This window comes from Eretmochelys imbricata, chromosome 10 (assembly GCF_965152235.1).
Source record: "Eretmochelys imbricata isolate rEreImb1 chromosome 10, rEreImb1.hap1, whole genome shotgun sequence".
In the NCBI taxonomy this organism is placed as follows: Eukaryota; Metazoa; Chordata; order Testudines; family Cheloniidae; genus Eretmochelys; species Eretmochelys imbricata.
Window position 1 is genome coordinate 67545340 of NC_135581.1, and position 22138 is coordinate 67567477.

At 43.4% G+C, this 22138-nt stretch overlaps 1 protein-coding gene across 1 annotated transcript in view; it reads left to right on the top strand.

Moving 5' to 3' along the window:
* The window catches only part of ADAMTSL3 (ADAMTS like 3), a 274919-nt gene that overhangs the window by 157995 nt on the left and 94786 nt on the right, over positions 1-22138 (top strand). Inside the window, exon 7 of the mRNA XM_077828139.1 lies at positions 6616-6742. Coding sequence (XP_077684265.1) covers positions 6616-6742 — 127 coding nt within the window. The remainder of the gene's footprint in view (positions 1-6615; positions 6743-22138) is intronic.

Consider the following 22138-nt stretch of genomic DNA (forward strand, 5'->3'; position numbering starts at 1 on the left):
TTCACTGTTAGCATAAGCGTGTGCTACTCTGCCTATTTATACCAGCAGAGAATTGGGTCCTTGGCATAGTTTTTGAGTACCTTTTTATTTAAGAGAGCACAGTAACAAAATAATTTATTCAGATACAGCCCTAAAATGTTATCTAGTTGAAACATTTTCTGAAAATAATTGCAGTCTATCCAAATTTGCAGGTGCCCAATCAATGCAGTTATTGTAAAAACTTTATTAGATACACTGTGCACTGATTTCTCAAAACTCTCTTTATTTTAAATTTCCAGTTATGTTACATTATATTCTATTGGCCACTGATTCTCTCTGAAAATGTACCAGTTCAATTTATCTGTTTGGGGATATTTACTTACAACCCACTCATTATAGTATTTTTATCACTTTTTATAATTGTGTCATGTTGGTTCTTTTATAACTTAATATGGTCCCTATTCTTACATTACACAGCTTATATTGTCACTTGTTTCATTTATGCAATCTATGTTAAAATCACCTAATATAATTATTTCTGAATATGCCCCGAAAGCCTGCAGATGTTCTCCCAGTCTGCCTATAATATTTATAGTTGATCCCTTTGCTCTGTAAATAGCCAACAATATGGGGTAGATTAACCCTAACAAATGCCTTAATCATTACAATCTTCAGACCTTTCTGGCTGGCTGACATGGAGTATTAAGCTGAGGAAGGTAATTCATTATTGCATATTGCTGGATTCCACACTGAATTTCTCTCCTGAAACAAAATATAACACTACCTGTTTTAAATGTTTATCCCAAATTAGTGATTTCTGACTATTTTTCAATAAAACCCTTGGCCAAAATTTTCAAATCTGAGTGTCTAAAGTTAGGCTCCAAAATGCATATTTTGTCACTCAAGTAGAAGTGGCCTGACTTTCAAAGATGCCAAGCAACCTGCAGCTTCTACAGGTTTTTGTGGGATTAGTTCGTGCTCAGCAACTCTGAAATTCAGGCCAGCTCTATATAGGTATCAAAATACAGATCTAAGAGGCTAACTTCAGGCATCCACATTGGAAAACATTGACCTATTATGTATGCCATGTTCATTAAGGCCTTGATCCAGCAAAATATGTACACATATACTTAACTGTAATCTTGTGAGTAGCACTGCTGACTGGACACTAAAAGTCTGGTTACAGGAGTAACTGCAACCAGCCTCCCCGCTCTCAAAGACCCAGCTCCAGTGGAGAGAGGTAGGTACCGGCTCCGTGCCACCCTGATGGGGGATCCTCTCTGCCCCCCCCCCTTGTGCTTTCCTCTGGCCCCTGCCTTACTCCAGGAACTGACCGCCACCCTGGTCCAACTGTGCGTTTCCCCCTGGCCCCTGCCTCGTTCTGGGGACCACTCCCTCCCTTTGTCCTGCTGTGCTCTTGCCCCTCGCCCCGCCTCGCCATGGGGGCTGTGAAGGTTCCTTCTCCACTCTGAACTCTAGAGTACAGATGTGGGGACCTGCATGAAAACCTCCTAAGCTTATTTTTACCAGCTTAGGTTAAAACTTCCCCAAGGTATAAACTATTTACCCTTTGCCCTTGGACTTCCACTACCACCACCAAACATTTATCTGGGTTTATTTATTAGAAAAGTGTTGTTTGGAAATGTCTTTCCCCCCAGAATCCTCCCAACCCTTGCACCCCACTTCCTGGGGAAGGTTTGATAAAAATCCTCACCAATTTGCATAGGTGACCACAGACCCAAACCCTTGGATCTTAAGAACAATAAAAAAAAGCATTCAGTTCTTGAATAGAAGTAACAGTAAAAAAGAAGTAACAATAAAAAGAATCACCTCTGTAAAATCAGGATGGTAAATACCTTACAGAGTAATTAGATTCAAAACATAGAGAATCCCTCTAGGCAAAACCTTAAGTTACAAAAAGACACACAGACAGGAATATCCATTCTATTCAGCACAGCTTAATTTCTCAGCCATTTAAAAAAATCATAATCTAACGCATATCTAGCTAGATTACTTACTAAATTCTAAGACTCCATTCCTGTTCTGTCCCTGGCAAAAGCATCACACAGACAGACCCTTTGTTTTTCCCTCCCCCCAGCTTTTGAAAGTATCTTGTCTCCTCATTGTGTGTGGGGGGGGGGGGGGTGAGGGGAGAGAGAAAACCTGGATTTGTGCTGGAAATGGCCCAACTTGATTATCATACACATTGTAGGGAGAGTGATCACTTTAGATAAGCTATTACCAGCAGGAGAGTGGGGTGGGGGGAGGTATTTTTTCATGCTTTGTGTGTATAAAAAGATCTTCTACACTTTCCACAGTATGCATCCGATGAAGTGAGCTGTAGCTCACGAAAGCTTACGCTCAAATAAATTGGTTAGTCTCTAAGGTGCCACAAGTACTCCTTTTCTTTTTGCGAATACAGACTAACACGGCTGTTACTCTGAAACTTGTCTCCTCATTGGTCATTTTGGTCAGATGCCGGCGAGGTTATCCTAGCTTCTTAACCCTTTACAGGTGAGAGGATTTTTCCTCTGGCCAGGAGGGATTTTAAAGGGGTTTACCCTTCCCTTTATATTTATGACAGGGGCCCACAAATATATTTGGCACTGGGCCCACAAATGGTTAATCAAGCCCTGATGGCCCCCATCACTGTAGTACCTGACAGCCTCACAACCTTTAGTGTATTTATCCTTACAACATGCTGGTGAGGTAGGGAAGTGTTGTTATCCCATTTTACAGCTGAGGAACTGAGGCCCAAAGGGTATGTCTACACTGTGATAAAAGACCCATGGCTGGCCTGGGTCAGTTGAATCAGGCTCACAGGGCTCGGGCTGCAGGGCTATAAAATCACAGTGTAGAAATTCAGTCTCATGGTGGAGCCCGGACTCTGATATCTATGAGGAGGGAGGGTCTCAGAGGCTGGATTCCAGCACAAGCCCGAACACTGCAATTTTTAGCCCCACAGTCTACGCCCCATAAGCCCAAGTCCATTGGCCCAGGCTCCGAGACTCGGTGCTGTGGACTTTTTATAGCAGTGTAGATATATCCCAAAAGACTAAATGACTTGCCCAAGGTCACACAGGAAGTCTGTGGTGGAGAAGGAAATTGAACCCAAGTTGCAGCCCTGTGCCCTGACCACTGGATCATCCTCCTTCTCAAGAACATACCCCTTCTCTGCCTTATAAAGCATATGCAAATGTAACACATTAACACACTGTAACTCTTTATCCCCCTCTAGTGGCTGGACCAAGTATTGAGGGTTATGAGTCTGATTCTACCTCTGAAGTAATGGACCTGAGGTAAAATTTCCAAAGGGACTAAGGTCCAAATTTTCAAACATATTTAGGCACCTAGAGATGCAGATGGGCATTTAGTGGAAGTTATAAAAGCATCCTAGGCTCTGTAAAATTTTACATCCAGTCTTTTATCTAAGGTGGTAGATTCATAGTGTAAGATCCGAGGTCCTGGCTTTTAAATCCTTAACCCAGTCCTGACGTATGATGTTGGCAGCATTTGTCATCTTCTACAACTTTTCATGGGTTAAGCTGTTTATGGGCAACATTGTCTAAATTGTTTTGCACCCTCTTATAGACCTGTGCATAATTGCTCAAGACTGGCACGTATTTCTTTTTTAAATTAATACTGGGTTTAAACCTCTCAGGTTAGCACACACCAAAGTCCTTTATACTTGCAGAAAAAGAAAAGTTTCTTCTTGGAAATGTATTATTCTGCAGCAGTACTTACCATGATACTAAAGCCACTTCCTTTTAAGTAAGCACTTTCCTGGTACACCTAAACTAAGTTTTTCTTTCTATCTTGATATCACAGTATACAAAATAATGTCTAGATTAGAGAAAACCAATTCAGAAACCATCTGACCTTGGGTTAAGAATTGACAAGTTTTGTTTCTTAAAACAGTTAACGAGGAAATCAAAGATCAGAGCCTAAAGGGCAGGCATTTGGAAGTCTGCTTTCTTTGCTTTGCATATTCATAACCCTTTTTCTGCTAGTCAACTTCATATGTACATAGAGGAGCATATGTTCCATAGAATGGTAAGGAAAATGCCTTGATCAGTTGAAGAGTTGCGCCCCAAAAATGTGCCCAAAATTGCAGTGTGTCATGCTCCACACTGTTTAGTAGTCATAAACAATCTGTAGTTGCGGATCAGTTGAGGGTTTGCTTTGTTTTTGTTTTTCTGCCACCAGTTCAGCTCTCTCTGAGACAAATAGTAAATCTCCCACTGACCTGAGTAGGAACAGTGTTGAGCCTTTCATACTGAACCCTAGTTTTGCCATTCACCTTAATTCAGAATTCAGCTAATTGTATGCACCTTCCATTGAAGTCAACGGGGCAAATCCTGATCCCTTGGAATTGGTGGAATTCTACCACTGACTTCAGGGAGACTGTCCTTTGTCTCAAGAGGACTGTAAGCCACTCTGAGGACAGAATCTAGTCCAGTAACTCTGAGAAGCCTCCTGGCCTTCCCATCATTTTGTTCCAGTTCTGGAGCTGCTTCCTTTCAGCTGTGGATTTGAGATTCAGAGAAGGCTGGTAAGCCTCCTGGAGACAGGAATAACAGAGCTGAAACACTGATTGTTTCTTTGTTAACAGTAAAATGCTAAATTAATGGGTACTGTCCTGAGACGCTTGCGTCTCCCTACCCTCTCCTCCTTTCTCTTTTTTCACAATGCTTCCTTCCCCTTTTCCTTATCGCTCCTTCTCCCTTATTTCTTGTATCTTATCTTTCACTTGTTTTTTGATCTTCAAAAGCAAGTTAATGTTGATTCTGCTACTCATTAATTATATAGCAATGCCAAACAGTCCTGCTTGGTTTAAGCAATAAACCATAGCTGAGTAGTCAGAATCTCAAATATCTGTTACCCAGCTATCTAATAAAATATTTGTGGTCTCCTTCAAAGCAAAAGTCTAAGGGGTCCAAATTTGTGGTGAGGCAACCACTGTGTGTCCCCAACACTCAGGATCCAGTCATGAGGCTCCAGTTCCCCCAGATGGCCCTTTTGCTGGGAGGGAGGAGGTAGAAGCTGGCTAGCCCAAGAGGGTTCCTTGGTTACATCCTTTAGATTCCTGCCACTCAGCAAGTTGTGACACATTACCCAGTTCTGAACTACCAAGCAAAATGTGCTATTTGTGCCTCTCTACCATGTAGCACAGAGGGGAACAAAATCATAGACATGGTGCAGCTCCACCTCTTCATGTCTGGCTATGGATCTGCCTGCAGTGGGAGTGCTGGGAACCACTGAACCAAAGTGTAAATCATGTATATGATGGAAACCACATCAAGTCAGGAGGTGTGGCAACACCCCTAGTTCCAGCACCTGTCTGCATGATTTGGGCCTTCTATGTTCATGGATCTCTGGCTTACTCTGGAAATTGTAGGACTCTGCCTTTTATGTGCTGACTCCATCCCTAATTCTCCAAGGAAAGCATGTGTCATTTCTTGGCAGCTAACCTTGCCCCTTCCATGCATTTTTATATGGCAAAGAGAACGTATCGGCCAATTTCACAGTTTTAACTCGGCTGTAAGTTGTGAGTTTCCACGGCATTTTTCACACTGTCACTTCTGGGTTTGCAAAGAATTTCTCTCTATAATGGATTAGCTGCACCTTTGGGGGGTACTTGCTTAGAGCAGCTTGTCATACAAGGCAGGCTTAAGGCTGCAAGATAGTACTTAACATGTTACTTAATATTTGATGCCACCTGCACATGTCTTGGTACAAAATCTCAGGTGAAAAAAATGTGGGACAAAATATTGATCTCCCTTTCAACAAATAGACCTTTTTAATAAATTCTGTGTACTGCTCTTCAACTGTTTTCCCTCCTGAGCCCCATATTTCTTATGAAGAAACTGATTCAAATAAAAATGGACAGATATAACATCTGTGTGCTTTATAGTTTGGAGGGTTTTCATTTAACATTTTTTCAAGGAGCCTGCTTTAACACTTTGCTTTTCTGAAGATTTTTTTCCCATAGGTAGAATTTGCATCAGCATTAAGAAGTTTAGTTTGGAGACAGGGGCACAAAATAAACTCAGATAAAACAGAATTGAAACCTTTAGGGTTTTCTAAATCCAAAATAGCTGATGTGAACTAACTAACTGGAAAAAAAAATGTATCTAGTGATCTGGGCCCATATCAGTTAAATTTTGAAAAACCAAGATATTAGATCATGAAAACTGCCAAGAGTTTCTTAACTACAGATCTAAAACCAATGTGCTTCTTTAATATTTAGCTTTGGTTGTTTAAATGATTTTCTTCTCTCAGACTGAATTTAGCAGGTGATGAAAGACAAATTCTAAATAACCAAGTAACAGCTGACCCTTCTATGTTATAGCGAATAACACCCAGCTTTATACATTTGGAAAAACAGTGGGAAAGTGACTCCTGTATTTCTGTGCTTGGATATCTTAATGTATTTGATTGTTGTAGCTCATCATTAAAATCATAGAAATTGCTTTTAAGACCCTATGTGGCTTAAATTTGAAAAGCAAGGTATGCTTTGAAAGAATGAGGCCAGCTCATAAAATCAAAAGGATAACATAATAAATGAAATTCCAGAAACCTGAGCATGTCTACTATAGCTTTGCCCTCTTCTGACTGTGGTGTTGCTGTTGGCAGGCAGTAGGCTGTGATCGACAACTTGGGAGTAATGCCAAGGAAGACAACTGTGGAATCTGCGCAGGAGATGGTTCCGCATGCAGGCTTGTGAGGGGGCAAGCTAAGGCTCATGTTTCACCAGAAAAAAGTAGGTTGCAAATTGATCCTATGTTGATTTATCCTTGCCTATGTTTTCTGCTTATATATTAACCCAACCTATTGCAGAGTCTGACCTTTTCACTGTATACTTGTTTGCAGTTATCCAAAGCTACTTAATATAAAGTCTGTGCTAGATTAGTCTATTGAAATTCCATGAGGGATACCACACATTGGAGTATAGCTAGGAAAGAATTTGAGATATGCTTTTTTTCTCCTTTTTTTTTTAAGAGCCATTCAATTTATTCTCTCAGGAATAACCATCAAGATATGCATCTCATTTTATAGGGTATCCTCATGTTGCAATGTATGTGACACTGTGGCAACATTTTCAAATCAGGGAAACATGTTATGGACGGTCTTATGGAAATTGTTGCATGTGACTGAAAATGCCTGGTTTTTAAGTTAACTCTACTCCTTTTTTAAGCTTCTGAGACAATTGTGGTTCAGAGGCAAGTTAACTACTTCCATGGTGCGGGACATACAAGGTTTAAAGAATTAGGAGTAAGATTGTGTCCGCTCATTATTGTGTGTTTGAGTTAATCTGTACATTTTGCGGCAGATTCTGCCATCTTTACTCGTGGTGAGTAGCACCTGACCCTGCCAATGGTTCTGTCGACCGCAGGAACACTATTAATGGGTTAAGGTACTTACCAGAGTGAGAAGGAGGCAGAATTGGGCCCTTTGGGTTAGAATTGAGTAGAGGGCGGCATGTAGTTGTGTTGCCCCAGGAGGAGCCACAGGAAGGATTTGCGGCTCAGAGGTACCCCTCTGACTGTTTCTCCACAGCTTATGTTTTGCTTCTCCTGTTCACCCAGCTCTGGTAGTAGGTGTTTGCGTGGACAGAGCTGTGGCTTTGCCTGCTCTCCAGTCCTCACAACTCCCTCTCTGCCTCTATCCTTACCTCCTCCCTTCCCACTTGCTCACAGTGGGTGAGTAGCAGCTGCATGGAGCCTGTTCTCCCCACAACTGTTCCTGGACTCACAGTGTGGATAAATCCTGTACCATGCAGTGGAATGGAGCCCTGTTGGCTCCTTACTCCCCTGCAGAGCCGCATAGGGCGGAGTGACAGTCTAGCCCCTCTGAAATCAGAGAGATCAGTGCAAGTATGAACAGACATTTTAGCAATGATCAAGAGTGGAGTAACTGCCCATCTTGGAGGACCACACCAATTGTCGCGCTTCAGGGTTAATCATTGTAATTCAGCCTGTGAACAGTTCACTATCAATAAGATTTGGAAAGAGTTGTTGTACGTAAAATCATATGTAATACCTGTTGCAGGAGCTCTAAATATTTTTATGCTGTTTGTGTCATAGCTCGTATATTACACTTTGCTTAAATGTGAACGTAATTTGAAATATATTAGTTTGTCTTGGTGATGCACATTACATTACATTGTGATGACGTAGACTGGGCTGTAAAATTTCATGCCAGAGCTTCCCCAACACTGTGATTTATATTTCATGTTATTTGACAATTATGTATAGCGAATATAACAAAATTTTGAAAAGGGACACGTTTGTTGCAATACTTTTTAGGGTCAAGGAATTCTTTTCTAGAAGACAAAAGCACATAATTTATTTGTCTGCACTGGTGATTGCTAGTGCTACCTTCTGACTCAGTAGAGACACAGGCATATTTCTTGGAGTGGAGGAGTTTATCGAGTAATTTAGGGTTCTGAATGTGTTCATCATGAAACATTGAACAGGTGTGATTAATGTTCATGTAGAGCAAAACAGCAGCTCATTTGACTGTTCTCTTCACTCTACGCACTGCTCATTGTGCTGAACGCTCATTTCACTAGACTGGTTGCCCCCAGTAAACAGAGCAAATTCTGTTTAATTTAGCAGGAAGAAAAATGGTAATTATTACAAAACCAAATGTTTTTTATGTAATCAAAACAGGACACTTCAGGTGTCCCCAAGCAAGTTCTTGGGACATTTGGACTTCATATGAAAAATCAAGACATATGGCCTCTTTATGCATGGCCAAACTTTGTTCTCAGTTGTACCTCTCCAACTCCCTTCACTTCCATGGGGTTTGCAATGGATGTAACTGAGAATAGAATTTGGCCCAACATTTCTAAGTAAAGTCTATTTTTGATTCTCTGATGCATCCTAGCACAACTCTGACATAGTGAACAGTGGCAGCCAGAAGGCGTAGGCTGTGGCTTCCTGACCCCCAGCCTCTTAGCCCCAGTGGAAGTCAGAGTGGCAGGAGGCCTATTCTATGCTGCTGGCATAAGCTCTGCACAGTGTGAATTGTCTAGGGCAGGGGCGGGCAAACTTTTTGGCCTGAGGGCCACATCGGGTTTCCAAAATTGTATGGAGGGCCGGTCTCCCCAAACAGCCAGGCGTGGCCCGGCCCCCGCCTCCTATCTGACCTCCCCTGCTTCTCGCCCCCTGACGGCTCCCCTGGGACTCCTGCCCCGTCCAATCCCGCCCCCATTCCCTGATCTCCCCCCACCCCCGGGACTCCTACCCCATCCACCACCCCCTGCTCCCTGTCCCCTGAGCACTCCCGGAACCCCACCCCTGACTTCCCCCTGCCGCCCCATCCAACCCCCGCTCTCATTCCTGACTTTCCCCCTGGGACCCCTGCCCTATCCAACCACCCCTTCTCCCTGTTCCCTGACTGCCTCCGGAACTGTTGCCCCTGATTGCCCCGCGCTGCCCCATCCAACCTCCCCTCTCCTTCCTGACTACCCCCTGGGGACCCCTGCCCCATTGAACCCCCCTGTTCCCCACTCTCTGACTGCCCTGACCTCTGTCCACACCCACACCCCCTGACCACCACCCCCAACTTCCCTGCCCTCTATCCAACCCCCCCTGCTCCCTGCCCCCTTACCGCGCTGCCTGGAGCACCAGTGGCTGGCGGCGCTCCAGCCGCACCACCCAGAGCACCGGGTCAGACTGTGGCTCTGCAACTGCGCTGCCCGGCCCCCCAGAGCCTTGCGCCGAGGCTGCAGGGGAGGAGGGAAAGTGAGGGACGGGCTGGGGGCTAGCCTCCCGGGACAGGAGCTCGGGGCCGGGTCCTGTGGGCCGTCGTTTGCCCACCTCTGGTGTAGGAGTAAAACCCAGGTGGTTTAAATGCACTTTGTGCCACTTGAGTAGCACACAGTAAATTTGTCAGACTGAGGAATGTGGCCAGTGTGTGACAATTGAAGTAGAGTTTCAGGGTATGTTTAGTAATAATAATAGAAAGAGCTTGTAAATAGGAGCAGAGCTCCAGGTTTTTGGAACTGTAGTGGTAAGATAGTTGGCAAATGGTCCAAGTAAATACTAGTTCAGTTCTTGTGATCTTGCAGCATAGCTAAGGATTGGGGGGGCCTGATCTAAAGTCCTTATGAAGTCAATGGAAAGACTCCTCCATTGTCTTTGACAGCTTTGGATTAGACTCATAGCTCATTGTTTTCTTCATTCTGCTGCCACAATTTCTTAAGAAGGATTTGATTTGAGAGCAGCAGACAAACAAAAGCTTTTTCCTTTGGCTCAGTTTTCTCTCTCCTAAATGTTATCTTTCATTGTGGTAGGTTTGGTTATCAAAATGAATATATCAGACACATAAGCAATACAGTACACACACACACACACACACACACGTCACTCTTGCCTTGGCGTTATTGCTGTGATACTAGCAGACTTAAAACATTTTTTGGCTTTGATTGTTCACATACCATATGGAAGTAGTTCCATATTATCATCCTTGTGTGAATTAAATGTGGAAATAAAGCCATGTTTCTTTTGTGATAGTGTATCAGTAAAGGTTTACATAATAAGTGCAGCCCTTAAGAAAACTTTGCCAAGAGAGTGTTTGTATCTAGGAATGTTATTGAGTTAGTGTTCAGATGCACAACATTGGCAAGCTGATGTATCTCTGTTAAAGAGAGAGCATGCAAGGTTGTGAATGAGACGTAAAATCCATTATACAGTGAAGCAAATTAAAGATTTTGGGAGACAGCGAGAGCCAAAGGCTTTATTATGGAAAAAGGAGACATTTATCCAGAGACAATATTTAAATGATATTTTGAAAAAAAGGATTGGTATTAAAATGTAAGAGTAAAATAAGTGTCTAGATATGTAGGACATAATTTTTATTAAAAATGGAGACATTGATAGCAAATGGTTACCCATAAATGGACTCAATATTTTGTTTTATCATCTCCTTTTATATCTTTGACATGGAATGTTTTTCTTGGGTCATAAGGTTGAACAACACTGAAAGGAAACATACTGTTTTGCAAATATGAAACGGTCATTTTAAAAGTTCTTGAAAATTTTTTCCCAATAACACTTAATTGTCTTTTCAAGACAAACTAAGTTAGACTTCTGTGAACAAGTCTGATTCTAACTTTCTGGTAAAAGGACTAAAGGTTTGAGTAATGATATTCAAACAGAAAGTGAAATAGATTGTAAAATGTACCATCCCATTGGGAAACAGAATATCCTGGGCCTGGTGTGGTTGGTACTCTATATATAGGACTCCCGTTAACTTGCAAGTGAATTGTGCACATGGAAAGCTTGCAGGATTGGGCCATTTGTTTGTTTTCTGCCCAGTGACTGGCAAGAGATGATAGGAAAGTGTTCTGGTTCTGTAGCAACAGAGAAGGAAAGATTCTGGATCTGACACTAACAGGAAGTAGAAATTTGAAATGGGGAGTTAATGAAATCTGGCCTTACTCAATTCATAAAAATTCTTTGCTAGCTGTAGAGTTTTAATTTTTGTCATTTTTTTCACTAAACACTTTACACAAAATATTTTAGATGCAAACTATTATAATTTAATTTTCTCATTATTTATTATGTCTTACTGTCAATGTGCATTTTACAGTTGGTCACTGATTGTCACTTTACAATTTCATCCCAAAACATAATTTATTTAATCACAAAACTAATTTAAATTTGACCATAATATAGGTAGGACTGGTAGGTACCGCCTATTATTAAGGTAGCCTGATACTTCCCATTACAAGACCTTGTTTTTGGTTGCTTATAACTTTGCCAAACTATGACCATTAGGGCTGAAATTTTCCCTCCAGATATCTTTGAAATGTTCTAGTTCCTCCAGGCTTTGAAGCAGGGAGTTCACATAAGTCAGAGAGGGGACCTTTGCATCAGGGATCCCTTTTACCACCCCTATCAAAACCTGCCCAAATTTGGCAAAGTTATAAGCCATTGAAAAATTGCAGTTCACACATGCCCAGTAGAGAATTATTTGATTTTTAGCGGCATGGTCCACCCATCACAGCTTCTAGTTGTAACCCTTCTGCCCGTCAGAGTTGGCAGCAACAAGGGCCGGGTTCGATATCTAGGGGATCCATTCCAATAACAAAATGCAAAACCAGCTCGAGCCCCCACTCAGTGACCTGGGACAAATATGTACCACCCCCACTGGGCGCCTCCAAAAGGCAATACTTCCCCTCTAGCAAGCACAGAGTCTGAGTGTAGCAAAAAGCCTTTTAATAACAGAGAGAAACAATGTGGCATTATGTTGGGGAAACACCACCAACAGGATTCATAACACAACCCATGAACAAAAAAACCCACCCCAAGCAAATTGGGGCATGCCCTTTCCCTTTGGTTCTTGAGTCCAGCAACCCCAAATCACCCAAAGTCCCAAAAGTCCAATGACGCAAAAGTCTCTGTCCCTGGTCAGGGCAGCCCCAGAGTTCGAAAGTTTATTTGCAGAGCTTTACCTCCCAACCTGGGTGGAGATGGGAGCGGGGGTCAGAGGCACCTTACATGATCTGAAGCTGACCGCCCCACAGCTCCATAGGGCTCCGCTCCGCCAGCCGCCCCACGAATGGCTTCACTCAGCTCCGCTCTACGGCCCACAAGCAGCTCCCGCCGCCCCACGAACTGCTCCACCAGCCGGTCCACAAACTGCTCCGCGTCCCACCAGCAGCTCCCGCCGTCCTATGAACTGCTCCACAATATATCTTCAGGCTCCTCCACTACTTAATACAACGCTCAGTGATTTCAGCTCTTAGGTGAATTCAGCATGTAGTAGGGGAGCCTCAGTGCTGGTGCACTATTAGCCCAAAGTGAGCTCAGTGGCCTGTAACTAGACTTCTAATGAAATCAAAATTAGCTCTGATATTCCACAGTGGAGAGAGGAGGAAGTGCAATTAGCATGTAAGGCCCTCACCAAGGGGCCCATGCCACCAAGTATTAATACTTGTCCCCAGCCTCTCTCTATTCACACAGTTTTGGAACCCATGACCCTTGCCTAGCGAGTGCTACTTAGTTGATGGTAAGTCCCTCCATCATAACAAAAGGCCAAGTACAGTTCCAAGCACAGTTCCCATAATCAGGGTAATAACAATTTATTCTTCCTGTCCCAATAACAGAGACACTGGGGATCCCACAGCAGCCAAAGTGACCATTTGGGCAGCTATGGCCTCTTTCTAGGCTGGGTGGGTGTGCCTATGCAAATGAGATCGGCCCCTGAAGTTCTTTTCCACAACTTGCCACACCTCACCACCAGATGTCAGGGCGGAGCTCATCCTGACAGTGCTTACATAGTGCTGATCCCTCTGTGCATGCACCAGCCCCACAGGGTGCCTTAGCATGCTCCAGCCTAAGGCTGCAGTGGATCAGAAGGATTTTCCCTGTAATTGCGCTTCCAGGTGCTCGAGGACAGGGTGGGGCTGGGCATTGGAATTGAGAGCAGAAAGCCTGTCTCTGCTGTACTCTTAATGACCCCCTGGGGACAGAAACCAGGCTGGAGGGAGGAAAAGGAGTAGAGTGGGACAAGGAGTCTAGTAAAACTGGGACGGGAGAAGGAAGAGAGAAACTCGTCCTGGGTGCTGGAGGAAGGGGAAAGACTGGGAGCCTATGAGGGAAATATGGGGGACTGGGACCCAGTTGGCTTGTTGTGGGGAGAACAATGAGACTGGATGTGGAGCTGGCGAGAGAAGGGGAGATTGGGGCTGGGTGGACAAGGAAACTGGACTATGAACTAATGCAAAGAACAGCGCCAGGAGTGTAGCGGGAGAGATAGATCTGACAAGGAGCTGGGGAGACCTGTGAGTGGCTGGCCAAAGAGACTTGGAAAAGAAACCACAAAGGGTTTGGTGGAGAGACTGAGATTGGATAAGAAGTCTGGGGAGGGAGACCAGGACTGTGAGCCAGTGGGTGGGGAGGGGAGAGACAGATTGGACAAAGAGTTGGAAGGAAAAAACTGGGAACGGCTGGACAAGGAGACTTGAGCTGGGTGTGGGAAGGAGGAGAAACTAGGAATCAGACAGTGAGCCTGGAGGCGAAGAATAGAACTAGCTGAGTAAAGAGACTAGTACTGGGATGAGAAGCTAGAGGAGTGGAGACTGGGACTCGATCAACGAGAGGACTTGGGACAAAGAGACAGGTGTGAGGAAGAGACTGGACTGGGTCAGGGACAGGTTGAAGAGGACGAGGCAGAAGGAGTCAAGCTTAGAGGAAATGGCCAGAAGAGGCTTTGCCCACTAGAGCGCACTTCCCTCCAGAGCTTGGAATGGAAGATTCCTAAGTCTCACTATTCCTCTTCTGTCAGCACATATCTGTGAAACCCTCTGGCAAAGTATCTCATCCCCCATGCTGTTCCACATGGAGCATGGTGGCCTATTACAGTCCTGCTATTAGTTACTCCTTTAAAGGCTGAAGTCTGTGCAATGCATCTAAAGATTCCACCCCTCTGATGACCCACATGGGTATCAATATAATGCCACATAATTAGGGCCCTGCCAAATTCACGGTCCACTTTGGTCAATTTCACGGTCATAGGATTTTTAAAATTGTAAATTTCATGATTTCAGCTATTTAAAACTGAAATGTCATGGTGTTGTAATTGTAGGGGTCCTGATCCATAAAGGAATTGGGGGGGGGGTCACAACGTTATTGTAGGGAGGGTTGTGGTGCTGCTACCCTTACTTCTGTGTTGCTGCTGGCGGTGGAGCTGCCTTCAGAGCTGGGCAGGCGGAGAGCGGTGGTTGCTGGCTGGGAGCCCAGCTCTGAAGGCAGAGCTGCCATCAGGACTTGCGCAGAAGTAAGGCTGGCATGGTATGGTATTGCCACCCTTCTGCATTGCTGCCTGCAGAGCTGGGCCCTCAGTCAGCAGCCGCTGCTCTCTGGACACCCAACTCTGAAGGTAGCAGCGCAGAAGTAACAGTGGCATGGTATTGCCACCCTACTTCTGTGCTGCTGCTGGCAGGGAGCTGCCTTCAGAGCTGGGCGCCTGGCCAACAGCCACCACTCTCTGACTGCTCAGCTCTGAAAGCAGTGCAGAAATAAGGGTGTCAATACCACAACCCCCCTAAAAGAACCTTCTTACCCCCCCCCCCCCCGCAACTCCCTTTTGGGTCAGGATCCCCAATTTGAGAAACACTGGTCTCCCCCAGTGAAATCTGTATAATATAGGGTAAAAGCATACAAAAGACCAGATTTCACAGGGGGACACCAGATTTCACGGTCCATGACGTGTTTTTCATGGGGGGGTTTCATGGGCATTTTTCATGAGTGTGGAATTTTTTTCAGTTTGCTTTTTTAAAAACCTAGGAAGTTAAACATACAAAAACTGTGTTATAGGAGAATAATTACGTTGCAATTCAAGCACTCAAAAGTTAGGAAATTCCAGAATTATCAATTTCTTTCTAGGGAGTTCCTTCAGAGCAGGTTCAATTAGTGTGCAGCAAATAAGACCTGGAACAATGAGGAGTAAACAAAAGTGAGTGAGCACTGTCCATTGTGTGCACTGAATGAAGAAGGGATCTTGTGGAAAAAATAGCATATGATAATGTAATTAAACACAATATCATAATACATAATCTCAACGGGGACAAATTAAGGAAACATTAATTCTGGCATTTTCTAACTTTTGAGTTCTTGACTCATACAAAACAAATAATTGGTTTGGAAACATTGTGCCCCAGAATTCATTATGTATTTCACTTAGTATCTCACAAAAAATGTTCAGTGCTATTTGACCAGCTCTCATTACGTAGTCTGTTATGCAGAGGAACTTTGTGTTTCTGTAAGTGGTTGCCTGAAGAAGAGTGTTTGTGTGTGTGTGTAACGCATTTTAGAATGTAAGGCTTGTTCACTGTGTGTAATGCATGAGCTGTTTTCTTCTCTTCTTTATTCCCTCCCCAAATGGAGAATGAACCAGTAACTCTACAGAGTGAAATCCATTCAGACTTTTCTAAACAGCCATACTTCTGTGAAGGAAGAACAGTCTATTACTTTCTCTTAATCGGAGTTGCTTTTGTTGGTTGGTTTGGAATTACTCTGGGACTTACGAGACTTGCTTGCTTTCCTGATCTGTCTTGGCTTGTGTAGAAAAACTCTGGTTTATGGACATTGGCTATCCCATTGTGTATTGTACATTTCATTTCCCTGAGATCCATTTGCCTGATGGGCTGCTAATTGTATGTCTTTATTCATAAAACTCAGTGAGAGAGTTTTGTTGATTTAAGTGACAGCCTGAGTCGTTCTGTTCCAAATTTTAACTGGAAAAAATTCTTACTCCTATGCTAAAATTCCCTATAAAAGAGGCTGATGATACTTCTGGTAGATCTAAAACAAAGCTTGGTCTCAAACTCAACAGTGTCTGTCCTGTTTTTTAAATGTGTCTCTGTGTTGCATAGTACAGAAGCTTAGTATATAATAAGTATTTTCATTTGTAGTCTTAGGCAATGAGGTCAGTGCAAGCAGACCCCTGTGTCAATTAAATTCACCATGGGTGTGAGGATCTACCTGTGCAGAGTTCATTGCAGGCTCAGAGCCTGAGCTCACTTGCCAAGCTAGTTACTTGCCACAGAATACCAGAAAGCAAGGATGCTATATAGACCCCCTGTTTTATGTTATTTGAGTATGATTTATGCTGTATATTCTGTTTGTAGATCAGCTTTTAATAGTAATAATCAATAATCTCAATATAAAGGCTATATCACAGGATAATAATAATACAATTCATTTTCATTCAGATCAGTGGTCTTTATTCCTGTATTGTTCAGAATACTGCACTGCTGGGTGATTATCAAACAATTAAAAATAGCAATAAAAAAGAACACTGAATAATAACCTGTCTTTGAATTAAGAGCTACACCAAAAGTTGTCTGCCTATGCTGGATAGCTGAGACATTGCTTGAACTGAAAATAAAGGGCCAAAGCATGGCTGGTTCTTGTGAGTAGTCCCACATAAGTCAGTGGTACTACTCACGTAAGTAATCTGAGCAGGGTATGGTCTAGAAAGTAAGTCAAATGAAGGAAAGCAAACACTTCTATATTTGTCCAGCTTTCCTCTGTAAAGACATGTCATGTACTCGAGTGTAATCAGACACAATCAGAGCAGTGTAGCAGGCATCATGTAACTTGCTCTACTAATGTAATGGCCTCACTGCCTCCGCAAAGTAAAGTGTGATCCAGGCTAGGGCATCACTTAGAATACAGAGGTGAGAGCCAGGACTGATAACAAGTTGGATAGCGCCCAGCAATAGCTTGTATCAAGAGAAAGTTGTTAGGACAGTATTGGGGGCTGGTGTATTTTATTGCAATGGGAGCTGATTGGAAGCTCTTATACAACTATTAATTTAGGTTAGGGCAACTGGATTAAACCCTGCCAGAAAGAGACCATTTTTCTACTCATCTTGGGTTTTGATTTTGGTTAAGATAATGGTGCCCCAACATGCCAAGGTCCCAAGTGGTGTTGGCCATGAATGCACAGCCATGTAATATTTCTGTTGGACTTCTTCTTCTGTTAATTATTATTATTATAGTAGCACCCAAAGGCCTCAGTCAGGCTCAGGCACCCTTAATGTGTTAGGCTCTGTACAAACACACAGGATGATGTGGCCCCTGCCCCAGTGAGCTATCTAATTTATGACAAGATGCAACATGAAAGTGAAATGATGACAATAACAGTAAAACGCGCACAGGAACGTGGGCTAGTGATGTGCACACTGGTCACTGGCTAGAACCTGACTATAAATTGCTTGTTGGTTGACATAACTGGCAGTGATACTGTGAAGTGGGTTATCTTTGCCTTCATACTGTAGTTACAGGGAATAATTGTGGGTGTAATTTTATAATAATAATTTTATAGCATAGGCGGATAATGTGATCTATAAAAAGCTATAAGCAAACAAAAAGCCCAAGATTTCCAGACAGCTACTAGAGGGGAAAAGCAGACTTGCGGTCTCTGCTGTTCAAATCATTTGACTCCAGAGATTGCACCTTCATAGCACCATAGATGTGGTGAAGTACTGGCATTCATAGGCAATATGCGGTTTGGATGTGCATTGCAATAGGATACTTAATATTCATATTGCCGAGCTATTTAAATAAGATACACCCTAAACAATCAAGTTAGGATTTAGTAAAACAAACACTCGCAATGCTTTTATTTGTTAAATTTATCAGGTTCTGATAAGACAAAGATAGAAAAAATAAAACCTTCAGTATTTATTTCTCGCAGACTTGGATGCAGGAACTGGGATTCAAGACACCTGGGGTTTGTTCCCATCTCTGCCAGTGACTTGCAGTGACTTAACCTCTCTCTGCCTCAGTTTCCCCATCGGTGAAAAATGGGATTAATAGTCACCTAATTATTGCAAAATGCTATATAAATGTTAAAGATTATATATATATATATATATATATATATATATGTGAAAGAGGAGAGATTGCAGAAGTAGTCTGTATTCTCCAATGCACAATCGACAGCCAGTTCCAGTCTTGCGCATGATTCATGCCTTACTTGATGTGGAGTCATTGCTAGTGACATTAGAACTTCCATTCATGAGCTCATAGGAGTTATGGAGTTTCATTTATCTAGTGTCCTTTATAGGAACAATATTTTTAATAATTTCAGCAACTATTCAACAGTCTAGTCACTGTCCAAAGGCAGCATGAGAATCATCTTGGTTTTTGCCTTAAACCAGTCATATGTGTTTGACTCAAAGGCTGTATCCTAACAAATACCCTAAAGCTACAATAACTTAAGCTTCTGCCGCAGGCTACGCAAATATAACGGCATTCCCAAATGTTGGTGCTATCCTGTGATTTATGTAATTTCACCCCATCCCCTACTCTAGGACATCTCTGGGGATTCTGCTTGGAGATCCAACATTAGCTTAGAAGAAGTGTCAGCAACTGGTATTTCATCGTCTTGAGTGGCACCAGTCTCAGCTGATTTTTTTCCTCTCTCTAATGATTCATTATCCTTTTTATTTTATAAAACTTGCCATAAATGTTTCAATGTTAAGGCTTGTCTGCACAGAAAGTTAGCGTGAAAAAACTAGGTTGTGATTTTGAAGTCCAATAGCTACTCATGAACTCCGCGTGTGGGCACTTCCTTATTCTACGCTGAGAGAACCTTTTTGCAGTTTAGCTTTAGTACATGTTGAAGTGAACTAGGCTAAATGGCACAAAGGCATTTTTAGTGTGGGAATATGAGTGTCCACATAGGGAGTTAGTGCCAAATAGCTGCTGTGCTTTAAATTTACAACACTAGCTTCCCCTGTAGACAAGCCTGTAGTGAGTTCACTTTTCCACTCACAATGTATTTAACTTTTAACTATGCTGGGCTGGACCAACTTAAATTGAGCAGCTTTACTGCATTGTGTCATGCCACCCTTTCTCTGCCCCAGTCTTCAAGTTTGTAATAAGAGTGTTTCATGCAACTCCCTTTGGAAAAGCATTCCAGGAAAGCATGAATATTCTAGGAGCCTTTTGTAAGTCTGCTTTATAATTAGACAGGAGAGAGACTACATTGTTCCATCACATATATTGGGAGGCTGATGAAGATAAGGATGTATTTTAGGTTCTCACTTGTATTTGCATAACAGTCTCAGAGGGGGCTCAGGAATGTGGCTCCCCCATTTTCAGTCCTAGGGGAATCTGGCTGTGATCTTACTGTCGCTGAGGCTCTTTCTGAAATCCAATGTCCAAACTCCCACAGGATCATCTTAAATTATCATCTAAAATTGAAGTGATCCAATATGCTGAAAAGTGAGTGCCAAATTTATTACGTGCATCTGAATATTGTGTGTGTTTGAGATATTTGACAGAGGATCATGACCAGTCCTTGAGCTACGACAGAAGGTGGAATATTACTCCAACGCAGCAAGATGCAGGATAATGATGACTTTAAAAAAACAGGAGTCCATAAAATAAGCAGTCTCAGGCAGGAGATACAAGATGCTAGTCATGTGTGCCTTGGTTTTTAATGGGAACGGTGGTGACCTAATGCCAGGCATTTCTTTCCAGCTTTCGTGCATGGTAGTGTTATGATTTTTGGCTCATTTGATTTTCAGCTGTAGAGAAAAGCTACTAATTAACCTTCAAAGATACAGAAATAGTATAAAAATGGTTTTGGAATCTCTAAGTACAGAACCTGGAGTAGCCACTTCCTCTTAAATTTTTATAGGCGTTTGTATGCTTTTAACAGTAGGAGTCCCATTGATTTAATGGGAACTGTGCCACTGAAAAACCACTGCACACCACTTTGGAAATACAAGGGCTCGTGTTCCAGTAAGCATGTGGAGTATGTACTTTACAGTGAGAACCAGAGACTTTTTAAATTGTTAGATTTGGGGCCAGATCTTGGCTCATGCTAAGTTCCCTTTGCACTGATATAAAGCTCCCCTAAAGGCAGAGGTAGCTAAGGATTCCCATGGCATGGGGAATTCTCGGTTGATGTGGAGCTACCTAGGCTAGCTCTTTCCATATCCGCTCATCCCCTCCATTATTAATGTTACTGTAGTGCCTAGGAGCCCTAGTCATAGCCCCGGACTCCATTGTGCTAAGTGCTGTATAAACCCAGAACACAAAAGATGGTCCTGTCCCCAGAGAGCTTACAATCCAAAAGCTCACACTGCTATGCCTTGCCAGCATTATTGTCCATGATCATAATATGAATTGGGAAGCCACTTATAATGTGCCCATTTCCTGAGGGCCTTCTCTAACTAATTCATTTGTTGGCTGGATACAGGGCAACCACTGGTGTAGGAAGGCTTCCAACACCAGGAAAAGGAGCCCTGTTTGTGCATACAAGCATTACGCTTGGCCCAGTGATATCCAGGAGTAGCTCAGGCCCAGCAGAGAAGCAGCATCAAGTTCTTTCCTTGCATTCGCCACAGAAACACTGATGGTCCTTGCTCATCCTGAAATTTGCCTCTGTTGCTGGTAAGAGTGAACATTTGCCTGAGTTTCTGAATGCAGTCTCAGCTCATCATTGCCTCTGGGAGTGTCCCATTTTCAAACTCCTCAGTTTTTCTTTGGCAGCTGGAAATATTGTTTTGAGCAGCAGTAGTGGCTGGGCTGGTCCAATACATTGTTGTGTATGCCCACTTTGTCTCCCACAAGGCAAGCAAAGTCCTGTTGTGGTGCCAGCCTTCCCAAGTAGCATGGTAGCAAACTGAGCACCCCCACCAGAACTTTGGGCCATACCAGGGAACATTGCAGTAAGTGTGGAATATGCCGGAGGTTCTGCTGAAGGAATGTGAAACAGGAGCTTTCAGGATTACTTGATTGAACTAGACTAGTGAAGTGGGGGCAGAATGGCAGAAGTCATAGGGTGGCTTTGCCTGGAGCACCCTCCTTCAGCAGGCCGCAGCATGACAAGCGTGCCTGTCTTAGTTTCCCCTTTCCACGGCCAGTGCAAAGGAACATTATTTCTTTGTGTCTGATACAAAGCCTGCCTCTGGGCATAATTTATTCACATGCACCAGTGCAATACTTCCCCCAAACCTTGTAGTAAAACCAACTTCCAGTAGCCACAGTAAAGAAACCTTTTTCCTGTTCCTCTCTCCACAGACATCACCAGCAAGAGTCAATAGCAGCACTTGTTCTCAGTTCCTTTGGCCTCTGATCCAGGGCACCACTCTCTAGGACTCCCTGACTGAGATTGACCAGTCTTCCCAGTGCCCTTCACTCAAGGCTTCAGGCCTGCTCATCCTGCATGGTTCCACTCCCGCAAACCTCCCTGCCTGGGAGTCATACCCCTGTTCAGGGGATCCACCCTCCTGCAACAACCCTCTTGCTTCCAGAGTTGGCTTCTTGTGACCAAGCTGGATCTTCCCCTTTACCTTGGGGCCACTGCCCAAGCTGCCTCCTAATCAGGGGTCCCCAGCTTTGGTCAGTTTTTACCAACAGCTTTCTCCAAACTCCTCCAACTCAGTTACAGCTCTGCTTCCAAACTCAGCCTCTGCCAAGTAACTCCTGGCAGGTCTTCCTTGCTGCTTCTCTCTCCTTTGGGTCGCACCTGCCCCTTCCTGGTTCCCTCACGCTGTGATTTGCTAGGTCTCTGACTAACCAGGTATCCTCCTTTCTAGGGCCCCCAGACCCTCTTCTGAGCCCCAGTTGGGGTCAGCTGACCAGTCACAGGTGCACTGGCCTCTTCCCTCTTAGGGCCA